This window comes from Homalodisca vitripennis, chromosome X, assembly GCF_021130785.1.
Source record: "Homalodisca vitripennis isolate AUS2020 chromosome X, UT_GWSS_2.1, whole genome shotgun sequence".
NCBI lineage: Eukaryota > Metazoa > Arthropoda > Insecta > Hemiptera > Cicadellidae > Homalodisca > Homalodisca vitripennis.
In genome coordinates, this window is record NC_060215.1 from 79,070,557 (window position 1) to 79,095,571 (window position 25,015).

The window sequence follows — 25,015 nt, forward strand, 5'->3', positions numbered from 1 at the left end:
CGTACTTACATCTTGAAGTAAGGCGTTTAGGGTCTTTAACGCCATTGTTGATTTGGTATTTTAATAGTTTTTTTCAGTGGCTGCGTTGCTTCTCTTAAAAAAATGAAACAATCTTTTTTGCATTTGGTGATTACTGTATCTACCTTTGATATGGCATCTTGAACCACTAGGTTAAGAGTATGTGCATAGCACGGCCAATGACTCCACATTAAAACATTTTTTTTATGGCTCCAACGACATTGGAGGCATTGTCTGTTACAACAACTACTAGATTTTGTCTGAGATTTTATAGAAATTCGTTATATTCTTGATTTCTTCGGCTAAATGGGCTAGAAGTATGTGAGCCCTCCATTAAAATACAGTCTAAGAGAACTGATTTCAACACAAAATCATTGGTAATGAAATGCCCTGTAACAGCTATATACGATTCATTGATCGTAGATGTCCATGCATCTGTCGTTAAACAGATGTTTTCCACATTTTTCATTAACTCAGCTACTTGAAGCTTACATTTGTCGTACGTGGTGGGTATTAGGTTTTTTGAAAACCACTTTCCTTGATGGAATTTCAAAAGAAGGGTTTAAAGCTGTAACGAATTCCCGAAAACCAGAGTCCTCCACAATAGAAAACGGTTGGAAATCTTTGTAAAATAGCTTTAAAAACGCAGCTTCTACCTTTTTCTTTTGGTTGTTATTCATGTTTTTTTTTGGTATAAAACTCGATAGAGTGGTTTGTTTAGCACTTCCCTTTGGCTTATCTAATTGATTAGAAGGCAACTCACCAGGTTGAGGTTCATTTTCAGTTGCAAAGTTACTAAATGAAGCGGCTGAATCGGTAGGTCCAGTGTTGGTTGTAACATTCACATCACGATCACTTACACTTGTTGATTTTTGAACTTATAACACTCAAAGTAATTCCGACATGTTTTCTCTCAAATATGCCTCTTCAAATTGTACGTTGATGTACGGTAGCACATAACCAAGCCACAATGTTCACATCTACAGTTTTTAAGGTTAGCATCAATAACTGTAAAATGAGACCAAATTGAACTTGTCTTAGATTTCTGTACTTTTGATGCCATGTTAATTAACTGCACAAAAACCAATCAATACTAGTCATACTCGTAAACCGCACAAAAATATCACTTTTCACTGTATGTCTACGTTAGAACTCCTACTGAAACTGAAACTGGTTTGTTTTGGTTTGTCAACAAGTTGTAGGCCACAGCTGATAGCTCCACAGACGCTCCGAGAGAGTAATTTATATGAAATAATAAGGTTAGAGCTGGAGCTGTTTCGAGAGTCACGGAGCGCTGCTCCGCTCCGCTCCAGCAGCGGAGCGCTGATTTGAAACAGCTCCAGCTCCAAAGGCACACCTCTAATCGGAAACAGCACTATCTTGGTTGCCCTCCAATACCTATTTTCTAGGATCTTAACCTCCTAAACTACGAAAAGAACGCCAAACTACTTACGGATATAAAATCTCTGTCCGTTATGTTATCAAAGGTGAGTGATTGGCTGTTGGCTACAGCCTGCCTGGACAACGTCTGGACTGTAACAGTCACGTCACATACTGCAGTCTCTCCACGCCATGTGTCTGTTGCTGTGAACTTCATGTGGAACTGACCGTTGGAAGTGCCCTCTTCCAGTGTCAGCCAGCCCGTATCTTGATCCAATCGAAACTGAGACTGAGGTTTGGAAGCCCACAAAAAGGTTTTGTCCCGCAGGTCCCAATCGTCTAGGTCTCGTGCATAAACTTGACCGATCCGTAAATCAATCTGTTGGCCCTGTAAGAATACAGTGAATGTTAACTGTTTTATTACAGACTTTGTTGTATTACCTATGAATAACTGCCACGCTCTCATCAATTAGCATTACTTATTTACAATTATTGGTGAATTTTGACCTTATGTAACAGAAACATTTACTGGAACAAAGTAACGTAAAAATACAATTCTGATCACTCTTAATGATTAAAAGTTAACTTAATACTATTTTTTATACTACAATATTGTTGTAATTTACTTAAGAGTTTTGAACTGACTGACTAATGAAACCTATATAAAAGCAAGTGGCTCTGGATTCCGTTGCCAAGGTCTGTAAGAACAGCTCTAGAGAAAAGATAGACTTTCTTTTCAAGACCACAAGTCTCGACTAAGCGTATTGAAGTTTGTGGCTTTCCGATATTGGGAACAACTTCTTGTGTTCACTGCTTAATACACCCTTCTGGTATATACGAGTAGTATTACATAGTTATCTAGAATTATTTACAAGGATATAATAATCTTACATTGTAGCAAATTTTAAGCCTACCTAATTGTTATGTAAAGTTAAAGTTGTAAATAACAGTGTATTTTCTACCAAGTTAAGATATATCTTTGCTCTGGTCTTTTTACTGGTAATTCAATACGCTAGAGTAATTAAAAAAATACAATAGCTATTAGACTATACTTGTCTACACATAAATAAGCAAAATTGAATTCTAAAGGTAAACAAATTACTCTAGAATTTCATTTCGTACAGTACCGTGTAAAAATTAAATATAGGAAAAGGAAAAAAGAATAAAATGTACACAAAAAATTCAATTCATTTGAACTTTATCACCACTACAGTCTTTCACTAAATAAACTATTAAAATCCATCATTTAATATTAGTATCAGCAACACGACTACACTCCTATTTCATTAAATCAAAAACTGTTCTAGGACCTCGGAGATGGAACCGTGTTCCACCTTACATAAAAGCTATTTACACAAGAGTTCATTTGTTTACCGTAAAAATATTGTTGTTCGCGGTATATCGTAAATTTATAAAACTTTTCCTCACTAATTATTTAAGTTTCTATTATTATACGCGTATATACTTACTTGTTAGAATCATATTTACATTGTGCTAGAGTTCTGTATTACTATTGTTACACACTGTATATATTTTTGCCTATTCGTATTATTATTGCAAAGCATTTTAGTAAAATTCTTGCATTCTTGATTTTTTTGCTAAACTCTGAACCACTCCTCTTTTGTTGCTTTCTTGCAAGTAGATTATATGTTGTTAATACTATGAGTTATTCAACTTATTGAGCTTAATAAAACTGTTGAAATATTTTCTTTCATGTGTATACAGGTACTTTATAATAAAATAGGCATGTGTTTTATTTTAATTTATATTTCCTGCTCAACATTACTTATATTTTGATGTGAGAATCCACAGATCAAGCTTGTATTGGTCGAGTTCTTCTATTTAGCTTCTTTTAATGTCAAATAGTGTTTATTATAGTTTGTTAAATATTCTATGTTAGATTTAATATATTTTCTATATTTTAAATGATTTTTATCATTTAAAAAAATTAAACCCACCAAATTAATTATAGCCTAGGTAATGATAATTATTTTAAAGGAATTATTTTGATTATTTCAGTGGTTAAAACTGTAAATTATTACCAATTGACTTATTTCTCTTAATACAACAGTTTAAAATGCTAACTCAAAAAACAAAATTAAATGGGCATTAACAAAATGGAACATATGCAGATGCAGTAAAATAAACAAAATGTGCTGTCTAAAATAACGGACAGTAGGGAAATAAAAACCAACATTTTTATAACTGTTAAATTTATTGTATACATTTGTAAATATAATATTTCAATCTCTTACTCATCTATTAATTCAAAAGAGCTTGTTTAGAAAGTGTAAAGTGAAACCGTTAACTATCAAAATTCAACTGCCAACCTAAATATTACTTTACAGAGGCTTACTAAGAACTAAAACCAATTCTTAGAAATTACTTTATCAAACAATTCACTTGGATTGTCCCTAAATTATATTTTACAAGAACCTTAATCCTTACATTTAAAAATAATATTCATTCCTTAATATTATATTACTTTAGGTAGTTTTGTAAATCATGTTGATTTAATAATGCTTTCAAAACCTCATCGTTTTGTCATAAACGGAAAAGTTGAAAGTTTTTTTTATAATTTTGTACTGTTAATGTAGACAAAAATTTAACTAAGGGAATTAGGGGTTTATCTCTAAAATACGTTAGATTACTCTAGTTCAATCCTAGCCTGATTGCAAATATTCTTTGATACTTCATTGACATCTCCAGTGTCTCAAATAAATTGTGCGTTTTGCAGTTCTACATCATTGCAACGCGCCTTATTCTTATCAAAAAAATTACATTTTGTCCATGTTAACTTGTCCATGTTAAGCCCACTTCTAGTCGCCTTAGCGTTACTGTGAGGCATGTTGAAACTACAAGGTTCTTACTGACAAAGACTACGATAGTAAGCATAATACTGATAAATATTCCGAGACTGGGAATGACATTTCATATGTTATTATCAAAATGGAGAAAACTAGCTGAAGCTTTAAAACAAAACTTACATATATACTTTGAGTAGTTTTAAAAGAAACCTATTGTGTATTGACTGTACAATATTTCGTTGCAATTGCCTCTTTCTCAAGTACAGTATATAAACGTACACTGAATAAAATAAACAAAAAAAAGAAGAAACACGTGATAAAAAAATTTATAAATGTAAATAACAATTTTGATATTCAAACAAGTTTTGAATAATTGTTAATTAGAAAAAATAATAATACGTAATACAATATAATTTAGAATTTAGGTAGATTAGTATATCAGAATCTAAGGATTCAAATGGAAAACAATTATTTAGTGAAAAACTATAGAAGAAAATTATAGTTTCCATTTTAAATGTGTTTTAGATCTTCACTTATATACAGAATGACTAACTTTATAATTATTTATATACATACGACCGTTGATTTCAAAACTTAACTTTGTTTTATTATTGCGTCATTATCAAAGAATTGTTTCGTAATACACTCTTGCTTATATACAGTTAATGTTTTCTTGGATAACTATAATGTTTTTAAAATAATACGTATATTATGTAACATTACTGAAGTTCGTCAGATAATTTATCGAAATTGTAGTAAAGTAAAGAAGCAATAACATTATTTCCTGTGCCTATTATACGAACCAGCCGCGATGCATATACTCAATCCTAAGGAATGAGTATTAACACTTGTCACATGTTAATAACCTGACAGTTAGCCTCACTACTCACGCCAAAGTATTTGGTTGCGTTGATTTTGGTTTCCTTTTTTCTTACAAGAATATTTTTTACGTTTTTAGTTCTTTTATAGGTTAAAATACTTGTTTATGAGACGGAAGAGAGGACCGACGACAGGGAGATAATGAAAGATCAGAGAACAGACGATATACCTCTGGTAACAGGTAATGAAAAAATAGGATATACCAAGGAAAAATAGGATCCTGGGACACGTATTGGTCGTCGTCTAAGACTTGCAGGGTATTTATGTACATCGAAAGTATTCCGCCTTAATCTTTTGGTGACCTACTTACAAAACATGACCTGATCCAAACTATATACTTAAACATATTTGTAGGTACACAGTTAGGTATTATAGGTTTCCAGGTTTATCGTTACTGTTTATATCTATCGTCATCAATATAAAACCAACTGTAACAACATGAAATGCATACCTCCAGTTTGTAGACAGTTATGTCGGTGGTTCCAGGATACATGTGATTGTCGTTAACGTCGCCCACGGTAACGGTTAAAGTACTAGTCCCCACCATACCAGGAGTGCCGGAATCCTTGATGATTATAGGGAGTAAGTACTCTTTTTGGCGTTCTCTGTCCAGCGTTGTTAGTGCAGATACAATTGCTGTACCTCTACCACTGTCTCCTCCTACAGCATCATAAAAAGTTAAACAGATCAAGTCTCTGTATCAGTGAAATAAATGTTGTTTTAGTTTACTTTATAAATACTCAAAATATCTTTAATCTTATTTTCTTTTCTATTTGTATGGATGAATCTGTATAGCTATTGGTAAAACGGAGAAATCGTTGAGTACTAAACTTGTGAAACACAATAATTTAATTTTAATAATGTTAGAACGGTTTGATAACATTACACATGTAACCAATATCATCTTAAGATAATAGCAAAGGTTTTGGAGATTTTAAGGAAACATCTGTAAAAACAAAAATGAACAAACACTTTCAAAATTGAACTTTTTCACTTTTCTGATACAATATAGACATTTTTTTGTTAGGAGTACAAGATACTTTACAATAATTTATTCATAAGTAGTTTATAATATAATAATATATTTTAGTTTTACCTTATGTCTTTTTCACTAATATCCCTAAAATTCAAGGACATTTTAAAGGAAACAAACGAGATTTTTGGGAAGAAATATTAGGTATTCCATTCATTTTTGTAGGTGTATATATTCATGTACGTTTATCTAGCCTCTTTTTATTCATAAAAAAAGATAAAAAAGTAGATTTTCCACGATAGTAAATGTGAAACATTAAAATTTAAATTGAAATAAGAAAAGCTAATACAATAAGCTAAAATGTATTGTAGCTACATTAAATCTATATATTTACTGAAAAGACATTGATATGTTTCAATGTAATGTTTAAATATATTAAGGTACAATTTCAATAAATTAAAGATTTAAAAATGTTTTTCTACGGGCTTTATAAAATTTTAACTACAAGTTTTGCATCTATGTGTTTTTAGAAATCCTTCATGATTTAAATTAAGCTTCATAAAGGAACACGAAGATGAATAAGAATACTAAGCTAGAATTATTTTATGTAATTGAACTCAATAAACCAAATTCCTTTAAAATGGAGAAATATCTTGTAAGCTTTTGACATGACAAAGGAAAATAATAGGGTTTATAGGTATTGTTGGTTTAAAAATTTAATCTTAAAGGATTTAAAAGCTGTTAGTTTTATAAAACTTACAAAATTGTGGTACTTTGTTACGTATATATAATAAAGTAAATCTGATTTGTAATAAATATGCTTAGATTACTAAACTGACTTGTATTTGTGTCTACTGAAAACAGCTTGGCAAGTGTCGGAAACGCCTGTGTGTCTAGGAAGAAAGTGAAGGGTGGTCCGTTTCCTGTTTCAGGATCGTCAGAGTCGTGTGCAAACAACTCGACCACCACCCTAGGTGCACTGTTTTCCTGTACCACAGGACGGTAGTCCAGCAACAGAGCTGGGGAGTTGTCGTTCACGTCCAGAACCGTCACTGTGAGAGTTGCAGTAGCTGTTAGAGCTGGGGAGCCGTCATCTACAGCAGTCACTACCAACTATCGAATAGTTAGGTTGAAAACGTTTGAAACACTAAATGAAATATGTAAAAAAATATCGAACAACTTGTTTCTGAATAGCTAATTCGTTTTTATATAGTATTATGTCCGTTTTTTGAATTTCTTTACACATGAAATTCAAAATAACATTTATTTATGACAAAGACAATAGGACTTCGTACACGTGAACGTAGTATCTGTTACAAAAGTACTACACTACATTTCAAGTATTGAAATCCATCCTCTTCCTCTGGTGCCCCAAAAAAGTCATGTTATAAAGCCAATGTAAGTAAATCGCATACATAAAAACTTAACAAATGAAGAAGTTTGACATGAACTTACACTACACCAAACTTACTACCAAACTAATTATACAACATAATATTTTGTACGTCAAAATACGAAGGATATGCATGACTTGCACAGTAACAGAATTGTATTAAGACTGGTGAGAATGAACCTAAACGATGTTACTGCATCGAACAGAGAGCACTACACGTACAAGTCGCACGCAACGGAGAATGGATTTGGTGAAAACAAATTAGGGATCTATTTTCGTAATGTATAAGCAATTTTGTAGTATGTAAAATATCTCAAGTCCTATTTTTCTTTCTAATCATCTATCTTCAATAATACAACAAGAACAAAATTATTTCTTACATAAAACAGAATAGTTAATATATTCATAAAAAAATAGAATACAACATACATACATTAGGAATTATAAAAATAACAGTGAGATTTTAAATGTACTCCAATTTAAATTTGAAATACAAGAAACTTTATAAAATCATTATAAGAGGAAAAGTGTACTGCGAAAATACTTTGGCATGCCAGATACAAAATACATGAAAACTGCAAGGACATTGAAATGATTTCTCGATTATAAGTGCTTTTTAAAGAGCTTACTAACTCTCTTATTTGCATCTACGTAAGTAACAAATAACTGTAAAAAATGTTAGTGGCATATTGTTAGACGTCTTGAAAATTGATAGAACACAATTCAATCTCTTGTGATACCACCAAATACACTACAGCAACATCGACCCATATCTTGATGAGCTGCAATAATTTTTGTTGATGATGAAATTTGCAACAACACACACACATACATACTTGCTGTTTTACGTGGCTTTACATGAGGAACTTTTCTACATCGAAGTCCGTGTTATTATTTCGGACATTTGACATTATTATTTGTTTCAGAACTAGAAATGTACGATTCGAACATTCGAATCTTCAAGTGTCGAAAACTTAAAACGCTTAACTAGTTAATGTATTCTGAAACTTGATGAAGTATATAGATTACAATTCTGGAATCATAGTTTTTTAGTTTTGTATTATATAAATATGGGAGATGCCCGAAATCCTGTCTTCCTAAGTAAAATCACGTATGATGTAATATTATAAGATATGGACTAATGACGAAAATAATTTACAGGTATACATATGTAGGTCTCGTAAATTGCCTTTCATCAAAAAGTGTATACATGCGATCTAAAATATCCCCAATGTTATAGTTGCCTTTGCCTTATTGCCACGACCAAGAATATATATGCATGTGTGGCCTCGGAATCCTACTTGGCTCAAAAATCGATAACTTTGTCATATATTTCTGTTCTAAGCCAATTTCAATTCCTTTGCGGGATTTTAATAAGAACACTGGTTTTCAGAATATAAGGCACAATGTATGTAAAATTTCATCTTTTAATTATATTGGGAAGATGTGAAACAAAAATGTAGTTCTTCTAAGGAATACTTTTAAATCCTCTATTGATGTTTAATCTTTATAAAAGTTATTTTTATTTTATTAAAGACATATAGAATAACGTGTGTCTAATTTTAAATTTCTGAGATATCGGGAATATTGATAGACGATAAATTATGTTTTTTCTATCTAAATCAATTCAAATTCCTGTATTCAGAATTGTAGTACTTGCATCTATATGATTGTATTTACTCTACTACAGTTAAATGTTCGATCTCCAACACAATCATTTATGCTACATTTGTATTGACCGAGGACGAGATCTGAATAGCTGCGTAAGCTCACTTAGTCGTATCCGTATAATCTAACAAGAGATAACCCGAGCTTATAGGTTTGAACGGTTCACTGTTATAACACAAGTTCCAATAGCTCTGCATCTATTTTACAAGGTAAGCTTGTGTTAGTTCTGGTATAAATGAAAATTATAGTGCTGTATTAAAAATAATGTCTGTTTAAAAAAGTTTAAATGTGCTTAAGTAAACATAAATTTAGTATTTAGTACATTTTACATATCGAAGAACATAACGCTAGAGTAATATGCTTAGTGTTTTAGATAATGATAATAGTTAATTTGAATACACTCTAAACTAATGATAAAACAACACATTTAAAATACATATGAAGAAAAGCAATTAATGTAACAGTAAAGAGGGATAAAATGAACTTGGTATAAAAAATTGCAAGGTTACTCAAAAGAAATACATGATTAAATAAATACAAAGAAATACAAGAAATGATGAATGTAATATCTATAGTAAAATGTAAAACATTGGATAGGTAAATGTTTTTTGATTGTTTAATGTGTAATTAAGCATTCAAATAAAGTTGTGTACCCACTTTCACGGAAAACGAATTTAAAGGCTTCTCAAAATGTGAAAATATTTTTGTTTAGCTCCAGGAAAGTTTTAATCAGTAATGAAGAATCCAAAATGAAACTTGCCCTTTATTAGAAGCATATAAGAATATTTTATATTTATGGAATTCCATATTGAATCTATTTGTAACTGTAATTATACAAAGTTAGTGTATATATTTTTTTGTTTACAACTAGTGATAGTCACAAATAAAAATTGTGTTTCTTATTAAAAGTCCTATTGCGTAATGAAATGTTTAACATGGTATTTAAATACATACAAAGAAGTATATTATAGTATATTATACTAGATATGTAACTTAAATGATGATATTGTCTGTTTTGGGCATACACGAGTAGATATAGACGTATATTGTTTGGAACCGTGGTTTCTGCTGCAGTCAAACCGTCCAAAACAGACAATATCATCATTTAAGTTACATATCTAATATAATATACTTCAACACTCACAAAGACTAAATATTTCATATGTTTTAATTATATAAATAATTCACAACTTTTGGATAACGAATACATCACTCATGTTATTTATAATAGTCTTGATTGTAAGCTTTTTGAACCTAAATATATCATATTTAAGAAAAATCAATTATAACGTTGTATGGGGAGAAATTGTATATTTTAGACAGAAGTTCTTCTGCAAATAATCTAAAGAAACTGTTATTTGTGATGAGATTGAATGCTCTACCACAAACGTCAACATTTCATACTTATACAACTTACAAATCATTTTAATATCCTTATAAAATTGTCATTTTAATCGAATGGGTGTGAAAAGCTATTCTTATAATTAGTTATATTTTGCTTTATCTCATGATTCTTTTTTAAGCTCTGAACACAATTAACACTGTTATTCAGTTATATTTCAGGATCCCTGTATAGACAAAGTCAATACTGCAACAATATCTTAACGGTGCGTCGATGTTAGTATATTATACCCCCGTGTCGCTGCTTTTACTACGCTTATAAGTACTTAGTAATGATGAATGTACAAAAGCACAAAATAAGTACCAATCAGAAATGTCCCTATCCGTTAATGAGGGACGCACTTCTGGTCGAAACAGTAAAGTATCCTTCGATGTTGTAACTATAAAAAAACACATAAAATGGAATTGATAATATTTGTTTTATAAATACCATTTGTATATATAAACTTTTATTATAGAGCGATTATATGGTCTATGCAATACTAAAGTATTAAACTAAAATATATTTGTATATCTATAGGTAAAAATCCATAGTGAAACCTATTTCACGTCCGGAGGCTTTTCAGTAGCTGCAATACAAGTATAAAAAATAGCCAATTGAACTACGCATAATATGTAAGTGAACACGGCTTACCTTTTAATATCATAGTAGTATGAGTCCAAAACCCTTAAAAATGTGGAAGAGAAAAATTGTGTTGTTATTCCTTTAACCAAGCTTTATTACTTTATGTTTTCAATCTGTGCCACACAAGCAAAGAAATTGGAAGGAAATTATAATATAACAGTGAATTGCAATAAGATAAAATGTTAAATTTAAGGTCATAAGCAGAGTGATGAAGAAACCTCTCAAATGTTAACAATCAAACGGTTGCTGGTGATTTTTAGACTAGTAAATTCAATGTTTTTGTACTACATTTTTTTACTACATTCATCATATCAAACACCTCCTTTGAACCTCATTTTTAGATAGAAGATATAAAACAAAGATTTTTGGGCAAACTGTATGTTCTTAGAGATTGTTTTATCTGTGGCATACGTATATCAAATCAAAGTTAGAACTGGCCTAATTAAAAAAAATAATTTCTTATTAATAATCAGTAAAAATGAAATATTAGTATTATATTATCACATTTGAAAATTCTTTCAATGATAAATAAAGTATAAATTTTTATAACAACTAAATGGAAGGTTTTATTATAATTAGCGCATGAAAAAAACCTTTGCAAAGTGATAGATTATTTTAAACGCCAGGGAAATTTATTTATCTGATATCAAGCATTGTTCTTCCTAGATATTCCAAATATTCATTGTTAGTGTGAAAAATAAAGGTATCCATTAAGTTAATTGGAACAGGAAATTAATAGTTAAAAAGTTATGTTTCCGAAATGATTTTTGTTGTTGGTAATTAAGAGGCAAAGGAGTCAAACAGCGAGCGTTATTTTTCAGGAAACTGATGAAAGTAACTTCTTTAGGAATTGAGACGGCCCAGTACGAGTCCTGTGCAATGCGTCTGGTTGTAAACTATTTATTGGTAAACCTGTTTATCTATCTACAGTCTTAATCTGAGAAAAATCCGTATTTTATAACTTGATGCATTCCTTATCAGATATCAAACTAAAATTTGTCCCTTGATAGTAAGAATTTATCGTCTAAAGTTGACTCTATGTCTGAGTTTTCCACCAACACGAACTGTTGTTACTTGAACTGGTAAATGTTGTTCTATTTCTCCCTTTTTATTTTGTGTTTCTACTACAGGTAGAAATTATGACTAATTACCACATAAATAAATAAATGTCGACATAATTTTATTAATTATTGATCAGGGAGATATTACTAAAACATTACGGGACAAATTAAATAATAATTGATTTCACAGTCTTCTAAAAGAAAATAGCAATGCCATTTAACTTATTTTATAATATTTTGGCAACCACTTGGTTAGCTACTTTTATACTTTAATAATTTACTTGTATACATTACTTTTATAATTTTTTGGCTACTTAGCTGATTTAATTATTACTATTAAGATATTCCTTTTTTGGCAAAGGAATAGCTTGCAAATATTTTTTTATTACAGATATAATTCCATTGATCAAAAATTAATGAAACGAGAAAGTGTTATATTACAAAACTGTGCGTACGAGTACTTCTAATGTTATAGATCCAATTTTATTCGTCATCTTTAAAGACATGTATTACAGTACACAACTGACTGACCCCATTGTTGTGTGATCAAAGCAATTATGAAACATTATAATTGCTTTGACCGCTCAATGGTTACATTCGGTTGTGTATATGGACATTCTATCCAACTGAGCCACTATGTGGTACACACGGTATCCATGTGGATAGATATGGTCAACATTCAAACAACATTATAAATTCCATTCTCAAGTAAAACAGCAACATGAACTTAATGAAAAAGATCATGAGTGCCACTCCCGGTTGTGTGAAAAATTGTGGTAAATCTTGAATAGGATATAAATAAGACAAGTTATAGGCCTGCGTAATCTTTTTTCTTAATAATACAAAATAAAAATATACGAAAAATGTACACACATGTCTCACCATCAGCTTTCCGTAGTCATGTTGTAGATCTCCATTTTTTAATGAAAAATCTAAAAGCCATCTTTAGCACAGGTTGTAAAATTTTTAAAACTGTTCTTGAATTCTATGGATGCTCTAGACTTTAATAGTATAAATTTATGTGTCTTACGTAAATTTTGAAGTCCCTACCAGTCTAAGAATATTTTTGCTGTATTAACCACCACATTTCTGCGTAGCTATGCCAGTTTAAAGTTATTGGACTGGCATTTGCACATATAAATTTACCAGAGCTATACAGACTAAGTTTTCTTACTTGCAATAATCTTATAATTATTTGTTCAACGTGTTATTTGGTTTTCCGCAACAGTTAGAAAATGAGGGTGTGCATATATATATATATATATATATATATATATATATATATATATATGTGTTTACAATGCTATACAATATACACACGTAATTAATACATAAATTCTAATACTGATAGCTGCTTCTTTTGGATCGTAAAAGAGAAAATCCTTTTCTTTGTTTGAAGTTTGTTTTTGATGATTGAAGGATTGTGAAGGAAACACGATTTTTGAGCATATTAGCAGAACAAATTATGTTAGTTAGTTTGCATTTTTCATTATTACTTTGTTATTATTTTTTATTTAATACTAGATATCTTATATGAATATTTTAATTATGGGTCATGTCTTATTTTAGTTCAAGTGTTTTATTCTTAGTTTAAGGCTATAAAAGCGACTTACAAGGAATACAGAAGATGAGGGTAAATTTTGAAATTGTTAGTTAAGTGTCCGTTGAAATACAGTCTAAACTTTTGTTTTACTCATAATTTATAAGCTGCGCCGATTAACTACCCTTTAAATAAGTAGTTAGTAGTTAAAATAGTAGTTTTTGTTACTTATGAATACATTATGGATACATTTTGACTAAAAAATTATGGTTTGGTTCTTTTAGTAGGTTTAATCACCACTTACTCTTTACGTTTCATACTTGTATTCATAATAACTATGAGACACATTTTCTGACGTAATATTATATAAGTTAATGAATATTAAAATAATCTCAATACGTTATTTATTATCCATTCAACTGGAATGTTTTTATAATATCTTGTATATAACAATGTCATATCAAGTAATAACGACAACCCACTATTGGAAGGGAAGCGAAGTTATTGGTTGTTTTTTATGTAATATTCCGCAAGTTTATGAAACAAATATTCTGTTACAAATTTTCGAAATATCAGGCTAATTATTAAAATAATGTTTTACTCTATTATTGACAAAAGGAGCCCGGAATAAGTTCTCAACATGGCGTTACAGGCATAGGAATACACCGGTAAAGATAAAAACATTTATTCTATGAACAGAATCTTTTTCTCAAACTTTTCACAAATATTAGGACATGCAGTATATCAACAACAATATTGATATCAATATAATTTATGAATATTGATCTTATATTTCAATTATTTTTGTAAGGCAAATGGTGAACCTATATTCTGGATTTATTTAAAACTAAAACGATTTCTAATTAAAAATTGTTTGCTGTCTCAAATATACGTATACGATAAGGCGAATAATTAATCATACCTTCAAGGCAAAAAATGTTGATAATGTAATATAACCTCTACAAAACTGTTGGGCTTAAGATTGTTATTGAATCCGTCATTAAAAGTGCATCAATGTGTGCCTTATAAACAAGGTATGTGAACCTTGGTATAAGAATTTAATTTCTAAATGTAAAGTACCAAAACCTTCATACAATTATTACTTTAATCACACCCTTTTTTTGCCTACCAATAATCTTTGTTATAACTAGTCTTTTTGTTTTTACGAAAATATTTTAGTTTCATTAAAAGTGTTCAAATAACTCAACTAGTTTTCCGTTTAAAGTGTTATATAACGGGAATATAATAGATGAAAGTACTAATCACTATTTTCAATAGGTAAATTAAATTGGTAAAAAATCAAAGTAATTTATATAAAAATTAAGTTTCCTGTGCAATTTTCCAAAAATGAAAATAATCAGTAGCCACATTATAGATTAAAAAAAACCGTATTTTCAGTAAACTTAATATAAAAAACAATAAACTACTTCTTTTAAAAAGGGACAAATTTAAAAACAAATAAGGTAAAATTCCATGACATTAAAATGAAAACCGTATTGAATAAAATCACTTTTGAAGAAAAAATAGGTTGGTTTACAAATTAAACATTTCTTGTTGCTATGATTACTCGCTTTGTCGGGAACTTTATTTACATAAGTCTAATGATTTAGTAGGAAAGTTGAAGGTTGAAACGTGAGAGATACTAACAGGAATTCCCTTGTAAACCAAAGACGTCAAAATTGTATTGCTCTGTATAATAATAAAGTAAAGATGTCTCATTTCACTAGCCACAGTTAGGGCTCTTCAACAGAAGCCCTCTCTAACATCTGGGGACCACCACCAATAACACATATTGTACTTAATAATACGCAATGTAATAATATACATTTTTATTAATTGACTGACTAAAAATTTTAAGAGATCCATTCAAACAAATGTTTCCTTATATCCAAAAACATGCTTAAAAACTGAGTTGTTAAGTTAACTTAGTTTTCTATAACACTAAAATCCATAACGGGCAATGCCGGCTAATTTAAAAGAACCCATTCCTTCTAGTGCCAATGCTTTCTTATTGAAAGCGCTTGTGATGCGTATTGCAGGTCCTATGATATTATTGAAATGGAATTAGCCATATCTCATGCATCAAATACCCGTTTTCAATATTAATAATTTAGAAGACCAGAGGTTGAATAAATGTAAAACTATGAGTAATTCTTATATCAGGTTTTGCTATAATTTGACTTTATTTTAATACCTACTCAAAAAAGGATTTTAATACTTTGCCACGAGAAACAATATATAGACCTTCATTTAGTTTTGTTACGAGGCTGTATTCATAACAGTACAGTTTTCTAAACTGTATGAATATAAATACTGTTATTTTAAATTAAAAACTAAAATCAAAATAAATTCTATTCGTATTATGACAGTTGTGATTCATACGTAAAGATGATAAATAATACAGAAAAGTTCTGGCTTTCCAATCCATGTTCACTACATTATACTATTTCCTCGATCCAGTTTAGGAATTCCATCAGTAATTTTATATCTAAGAAATAATATATATGTCATCAGTGAGAATTGTATACCATGTCCCCTCGACCATTTTCTGTCACAAAGATTGTATGTAGTGTTTCGTGTATTGCTTTGTGATTCCACTTGCTACAATCACGGACTCACTGCGTTCGCTTGTTTCCTAGAATTGTAGTCACGGAGAATGGTTTACTGAATCATACTAGTGCCCATTCCCTCCGTTTTGGTTTGTTCAGTTACTGCAAATATGCCATCCCACAATGTCTAAGGAAACCCAATCCAATTCCCGACATGTTCACATTTAAATAATATATTAATTGGTTACCTTGTTAGTACGATGTTGAAATAAGAAGTGATGTTACTTTTGTTATGTTTTCGCTCTATAAATATATACCAATTGAAAATTAGTGTTTAAATTAACTAAACATATGTCCTTGGTGTCATAATAAAATATTTTACACAGAACAGCTGATTACATTAGACTTGCTAGTCATTATGGTAGTCACTACTTTAGAGACCAGTCAAGTGTAGCCCGGTGGGATTTCCAAATCCAAATTGGCCTTTATTCGTCCCAGTGACTGTAAGAATGTCTATGTAAGGATTCAGTACGAGCGGTTGAAGAGTACAAAGAGCACTTCACGCGTGAAAGCAAAACCAACAAACAAAGGCACTTACGCAGGTGTAATACGTATTATTATAATTGAGTTTCAATTAAGTTTTTCAAATAGTAAAATTAAAAATCATGCAACTGTAAAGAAACATTTTTGCTTTATTGCAAACTTAAAACGGAATACTTTTAGGAATGTACGTAAGGTTAATTGGAAGACTTTATTAATAATCGTAAGTGTCTAATAAGTAAAATAATGCAACTTTTTGTTGTTTCAATCATGGAGTTTTCATTTGACTTTAGTTTAACATGGATACTACCCATTTTAGTTTATAGACAAGTATTCTAGTCTACACAGAAAACTGCAGAGTGATTATACTATGTACTATTGATTGGCTTTTTGTTTATGTTGAATCTAGACTATCAGTTCTTTAAGTGTCATGTAACAACTTTGAGTCATACTGGAATATTAACAGACCGATAGGAGAGCTCATACGTAAACAAACCCATTCATTTAGTACATTGGATAAACAGTCAATCCTTAATTGTAATTGTAAGTACTCAAAATATGTACTTTTTGTTATTTATGAAAAAGGATTATTTTATTTTACACAATTTAAGTACTAACCAAAACGTTTTTTTTAAATACAATATTTTTACTGTGGTTTTTATGTACGTCACCTGTAGGTGACACTGAGTATTGCATTCGTATACCATATCATTAATAAACATTCAATTCAATATTCTTTGGTCAATTCTTTTAATACAGTGGGTCATAGTAGCTACGAGTGCAGTACCGAGTTGTAATCAGTAGATATAGGATCTACATATATAACTAAAATATATGTCGGATAAAATCTCTGATACTGAAGCGCCCAAGGCCAATCCATCAATTTGACAGTAAAATTGCCTATAAAATCAAAAGTAATGATGCTTTAACATTTCGCCTAATGAGCTCCCCATGTCGCTTACAGCTTCTAGTAACATGCTAGAGCTATTTAAAACTTTCTAATTGTATTGAAATTTTTAAATCTGGAAACATTCGATTAAATATTTTCAACATCAAAGAATACTAAAATCTTAGTTAAGTTTTATTAATCAAGTTATATATGTTCTTAGGCAAAACCTATGATATGCTGTTATACGTTCTTTCAAAAGGTTTTCTAGCCTTTTAGTAACTTAAGTTGGAGCAGTGGTGTAAGCAACAAGTATTCTGATAGTGAAATTTATTTATATTTTTTATTGGTTATTTTATAGTGATAATATACAGAACAACATTTTAGAACTGTGAACAAAGGTAGGCTCCGTCACTTTCCACAAACTATGCAACGAAACATCTTTGTAAGTTCAGACGGCTACTGAATTTAGCATTAAGCAGTAGGTTTTTTATCATTTACCCAGAAATACTACACATCTATAGTTATTTTATAATTGTTAGAATTCATCTAGAATTGAAAGTGTTTATTTAGCTAACATGAAAAAAACTATGAATAGATATGAATTATGACTTAGTTACACTTTTTACAATCAAATTATAATGATCATGACTAGTTTAAATATAAAGCCAAAAATATGTTTATTATTGACTACTGGTACAATAAAATACTGAAATGACAATTATTGATACGTGATAAATCAATAGTTTTAGTTGGATTTTAAAAAAACATTTAGATATTGATATCAATTAGAACTCACCTTATGTAATGGAATACTTTCTCTATCTAATGGTCTCTGAAGAATGATTCGACCTTCCTTAGTGATCTTGAAGTGTCTTTTGGGATCTGTATCCTTCAGCAAAGAGAATGTTACACCAGCGGTACCTCCTTGGTCAAGATCATTTGCCGTGATTACGTCTACGAGCGTACCGACTTTCACATCCTCTCTCAGAAACACCAACCCCTCGACCTTGCCAAGGACAGGCGGATTGTCGTTAACGTCGAGGAGTCGTACGATAACCCATGAGATAGCTTCGTGGTACGCATCCGTACTGTTGGGTCCCTAGAAAAACGAAGATAATTTGTTTAGTTTCAAACTTATGGTATCCATCCATCACTTTAATATTTGTTTAAATATTCTTATTAATTTATTACATAAACCATTTATAATGTAAAATTATCAAGTTATTATCAACATATAGACTGGGCAACATTACATAAAGTATTATTGATTGAATGTTCAATAAGCTTTAGTGCAGTTTGTTTACAATATGAAATAACAATATTAAATGGCTCCAGTATAAACATCGTTAATGCACTCTACTCTAGTAGGTACAAATTAGTAGCCTACACTGTAGTTAGTTCATTAGGTACATTATACATAGCTAATTAGATTTGGAATTACTATTTTGTTTATAATTTGTCCCGTCTGGTCTACATCTGATAAATTGCCACAAAATAAAATGTAAAAAGAAAAGTAGGAATCGGTTGTAACAGCATTTCGTGATGTGTTATAGACAATGAAAACGAAAAAAAAAATGCAAAAGTACTGAAAATAACCTTTAAGTTGAATTTGAAACTTCTCTACGTAAACATGTTTCTTCGTCACTTTAACATGTTCGAAAAATTATGTTTTTTTTTTACTAATGGAAACATATCTAAATCGCATATTTAATAACTATGATTCAAGATAAACTACGAATAACGGTTTTAAAATATTTAAAGGTAAAAAATGTTATCTTTAAACAAATAATTGTAGTTATGTTGTGTTGTTTTTTATTAATTCCAATGATGATTAATTATTTATGATTAAATAACATATCGTTATTTATAATATGGCACGTCCAGTTTAAAGATTGTGCTCCGTAATTTTTTTATAATTTATACCAACTTATTAGTTTTAAAACTTAATACAAACATAAGGATTAAGACTTAATCATCCTAATTGTAAAATATTGTACAATTATATTATCTAGTTCTAAATTTTGTGTATGTATATGTATATATATATATATATATATATATATATATATATATATTATATATATATATATATATATAATGCGAACTAAAAAGTATATATATACATACGAAAATGAGTAATTTGTCTAAGAATTTGACCTGTTTTGTATCTTATAGTTTAGTTACGAGAAATGAAATAAAGTATGTGTAATCACCTGGTCATTCACCTTTATTTTGAACCGAAAACCATCTCGTTGAAGAGGATCTTCATAGTCCAAAGGTCGGACTATACGCAAAGCTCCGGTACCATCTGGATTGCGACTCATTGAGAATTTGTCCGTTCCGAATCCACTTCCGTCTAATACCTGAGAGTAAAGCAATTCGATAACAGCGGTTTGATTATTTATACATAAAAGTATTCCTAGTAATGAATTGTTTATTAGTTTCATAAGCAGTAACAACAATAATAAGGGAACATAAATATATTCATCTCTGCCAAAGCAATGACGGGATTAAATAACAGTTCATTACCTTAAAATATTATCTGATCTACTTTATAAGCTGAAACGTTCTTACATATCAGGGTATATTTCCATTATCTTAATTGAGTTTTAAAATATCTAAACTTATTAAATAACACAAGATTAAATTAAAACATGTATGCATTAAAATGTATTTCACTTTGTACTTCAACCACTCAGGATTGTGCAAGGAAATGGGATAAATACGTGACGCTGTACATGTAGTTGACCTAAATATTACAAACAGTTTCACAGTCAGGAAAGGATTTGGTAGTTGCTGGCATGAACATGTGTTACTGACACTGCGTTTCTAGAAATTCGCTGCGAAAGAACAGATGTTAACTTTGCAAGATATGATTTCCATATTATTGATATCTCGAGATAAATTTACTATCGAAATTTAATCTATAATCAGTATTAAATAACTGAAGTTTATTGCTAAATGTTTTTTTCAACCAAATTGTGATATGAAAAGCTTAAAATAAACATTTTGAACAAACCAATACAAATATAAAGGGCGAAGTTAAATTAAGTATTCAACACATCTTACAAAGGTAACTAGTATGTAAAATTATACTGGTAAATTGTGAGATTATTAAATTTAATATGTGTAATGTTATGTTACTTGGCTTTAGAAATGGTTACAGTTTGTGATAAAGGATTACTTATGTGAAACTGACGATTGACAGATATCCCACATATTGCGACTTACAGTACTTGAATCTACTTACATTTTAACTATTTATCCCTTTGATCTGAATTCTCCTAACCAAAATTTACCTACATTATATGTAGAATACCTAAATCATATATTTCCATCCAACTCTTCACACATAAAACTAAAATCATAGAAACCATTGTTATTTATGATTGGATAGACGTTTGAAATGATTGTTGGAAAATACAATAGAAATTACGTAAGAAACATATTGGACATAAATAACTTTACTTATTAGTTGTCCGTGGACTAAAAATTTAAAATAATGGAGTAGGTTTATTTTTGATTGTTCAAAATATTTATTGGTTGAACATAATACGGTATAACAATATCACTTTATAGCCACCAATTAGCAGAATCGTTATAGAAATATTTATTTAGTCATTTTGAAAATCCTGTAGATGTATCCCTAACAATTAAGGTCAATGCTAACTAGACTAGCAAATTATGAAAAAAAAATAATTAAAAACGTATGATCATAAATATGATAAAATTTATGTGTATACATAACTAGTGATAAGGAGTGGGTTCTATCAAGTTTCTGATGTTATTATATGTTAATTAAAAATTTTACAATCAATTTATTTATTTTTGTTTCAGTAATGAAAATAAAATACAAATTAATAGTTACAGAACTATGTTTATCATCCGTGTACGATATTTTCGTAATTTGTTTTCGGATTAATTTTACAAATGATAAATTCTAAAAAGTGAAATAATATTTGCTTATTACTTATTAATATCACGCCCAGTAATCTAAATCCGAAATATAATTGTTTCCTTACTCCATTTCTGTAAAAATATATAACTAAATGTTTTCGATGAAACGTATACAGCATATTATCTAAGTAAAAGCTGACGTCAAAGCTACCAATTGCATAAATACTACAGAAGTGTTAATGTCAGTTTTTTTTGTGTAGGATATTGTTTTTTTTCGGGTTTTTCCGTATGAAGACCTTTGATCGAACAACTAATGAAAGATGAGATGAGTTAGTTCCGTTCACGTTCCTTTCCGTTTAGTTCGTTCACGATCATTTAATGAGTTTTTAGTTTTCTTTGGATTACAATGAAAGCTTTGTAAATGCAATATCATGGTAATAATAACAGAAACGAACTCAAACTATTCAGTAAAATATTCATACCTTTATTTATGTTTGTCCATTGTGTAAAAAATGCACACAATACAATAACATCATAACCTTTCAGCTTCTTTCGGTATTTTAACGAATATCCTGGTAAAATAGAGTAAAGTTGCGTTAAAATTCAAAGACGTTGTACTTCCAAGGTCAGCTGAAAGTCTTAATGTTGTAAATGTCTAGAAAGATTTAAATAAAAAATGTTGTTTATATGTGTAAATAGATCATGTAAATGTACACGTTTTGATAATAATTCTACAGTACAAATAAACAACAGAGTTATTGCAGCATAATTTGTGCCGCTGTAACATTGACATCGATGTAATAAATCCGACTTGTAATGAATATAATCGTATATCATTCTTTATTTCCATCCTATACTGTTACTCCCATTGTTAAACATACGTCATTTAAGATTAACGGAACATAGATCCGTAAAAGACATAAGGCCATCGTTTCTCTTCAATAATATTCCAAAATGAATAGAATTTCCTGTTAAACTTTCAACTCTCCGCTTATATTAGTTGCTAGCTAGGTCTAAGAGTCTCCTAGCTTACCCCAATAACTTTAATTCATTTTGAAATAGTTTCGGTCCAAACTGAGTGGGTTAATATCGTACGTAACAATCGTTATTAGTATAAAATATTTTTTATTATCATATTTGTACTTTGTAATACTTTTTCCTTCATATCTACTGATATTCCAAGAATGATACTGATTCTGCCACCTTTTTTAAAATATAAAGTTCCGTATATTGGTATAACATTATTCTTACAATAATACTAGTCCTTATAATCAAATAATTATAGCGGTTTTAGTTTGTTCCTAAATTTTAGACTAGAAGTATCCGTAAATCCATTTCAGATCGTTATAAATGATGGTACCAAAATATGAGACTCCTCATGCCCAACCTCCAGCCCTACTTGGCGGATGTGAAGTTGTTTATCATTGCGCGTACTACACTGTGAGACCTCAGGGCGGAACCGCAATCTCTTGAACAAGTACTGCGGTTCTCTAGTCTCTGCATTATAGTTTTTAGTTATGTATAAAATTTCCTTTTCTTTACCGATGCGGATATTGCAGTGTATTACCCACGCCATAGGTCAAAGTAATTATATATATATAATCATAATAAACGGAAATTATATAAAATCCTTAAATTGGAAAATTTTGTGACATCAATACATGTTATGGGACCTACAAAAGTCACTTCCAACCAAAGTGATTCGTATGAAAACATTCGTATGCTGAACTATTTCAAATCTCTCCAGTTTGAAGACCTCAATATGTATTGATGAGTCACATTTGACAAGAGCAAATGCTGTTTTCACAGAACACTTTGGATATAGTGTGAAGCACCACCAGCAACTGCCAACGTGCCATATAAGAGATTGAACCGAGATCCGCACCGAAAGTCATTAGCATACAGAATATTGTCAGTCTCGAACAAGACCTGTGAAGATTTCGGTTAACCAATTGAAGTTTCCCAGCTCTATAATATAATACGGGGTAATATATTTTCTTTTTCCTAGCTACTCATGGGAAAAGCACGACTTCAGCGAGTCATCATGTAAATTTGACACTTGATATCATGGTACCGGAGGCAGCTAATCTAGTGGAATAACTGTTTTGCAGTGCTGATCCTGCCCTTTGTGCTTCAGTTATGATCTGATATCTAGAAGGCCGATAGAGTACTGTACCGGGCATGGCGGTACTACTGATAGAACGTAACGTAACAGTCCTTGTGGGGTTATACGAACAATGACGTGAGTGGTGGCCAAATCACTAGAACTTATTTCACGATATACTCTGGATATATTGAATGATATATGGTAGCAGACATTAGTTACCTAAAGTACTTAATACTTAATGCTAAGCAGTGCTGTTATTGATAAAGCCCAAAGGTAGAGAGTGTCCAAATTATGATCTCTATTTCGCGATCATAATAGCTTAATAAGCCTAGAACATCATTTTTTATCTATCAATATGTAGGCGCCCTTTGCGGTGTTTTGTTGAAATAATAATGAAGTTACATGGATAATTCAATTTAAGGAAATCAGAGATGAAATACCTACGTATTTACATTGAGAACATCCTCATGTAAAAGACAACAAGCATGTTGAGGAAGTCATCAAGAAATCCAATTCATTCACGTCATTCATTACAAACTCCAATATTTGCAGCGAGATCATGGGGATGAACAGTGTGAAATATCATAGGATAGGAATATACCAACCTAAAAAGACCATAACCTGGGCTAAAAGTGCAACTTATATGAACAGCAGAAAGACTATCCTATCCATATAAATCCAAATATTACAGGAGCTACTGGCTCCTAAACAATATCGACAATAGATGAGCTGCTGGACCTACTTAATAATGGAATGGTCTTTTATGAGAAATACAGTCAGAATGGTAAAATCTGATCTGTAGTGTCCCATTTATGTTCGTAAATAAAAAGTTGTGGATGATATCAGCAGATGGTATATATACGTATTGGGGAACAGGATTGTGAGGAAACTGTAACATGCGTGGTAAAAGACACGAGCAACATTCTGAATAGTGAAGTTGATCACCGAATATGTTTCAATTAAGATTTGCCAAAGAAAAGTAAACATAGTTAAACGTCATAAGAAAATATAGAACATGAGACTAATTAAATAGCAATCAGACTCTGAATTTTCATATCATCAGCTTTTATGTAGTGTGGAACTATTCAAAAAGGATCTTGCATATATCTAAGAGAACGTGGAATGGGATGCGTGCTTTGTAACTCATGCTTTCCATAGAAACAGAAACATTAGAAAACAATAAACGGAGATAGCCTTAACACAGTAACACGGGGCTCATAGAAACCATAGAACTACGCCGAAAATGTAACCAAGGGTGAGATGGCAATTTAAATATACTCGATAGGAA

The 25,015-nt window shown here is 30.4% G+C and overlaps 1 protein-coding gene across 1 annotated transcript in view; it reads right to left on the reverse strand.

The window, feature by feature from the left end:
• The window catches only part of LOC124369485 (putative neural-cadherin 2), a 119,181-nt gene that overhangs the window by 73,896 nt on the left and 20,270 nt on the right, over positions 1–25,015 (reverse strand). Inside the window, 5 exon segments of the mRNA XM_046827498.1 lie at positions 1,472–1,786; positions 5,536–5,744; positions 6,879–7,170; positions 18,520–18,822; positions 19,937–20,086. Coding sequence (XP_046683454.1) covers positions 1,472–1,786; positions 5,536–5,744; positions 6,879–7,170; positions 18,520–18,822; positions 19,937–20,086 — 1,269 coding nt within the window.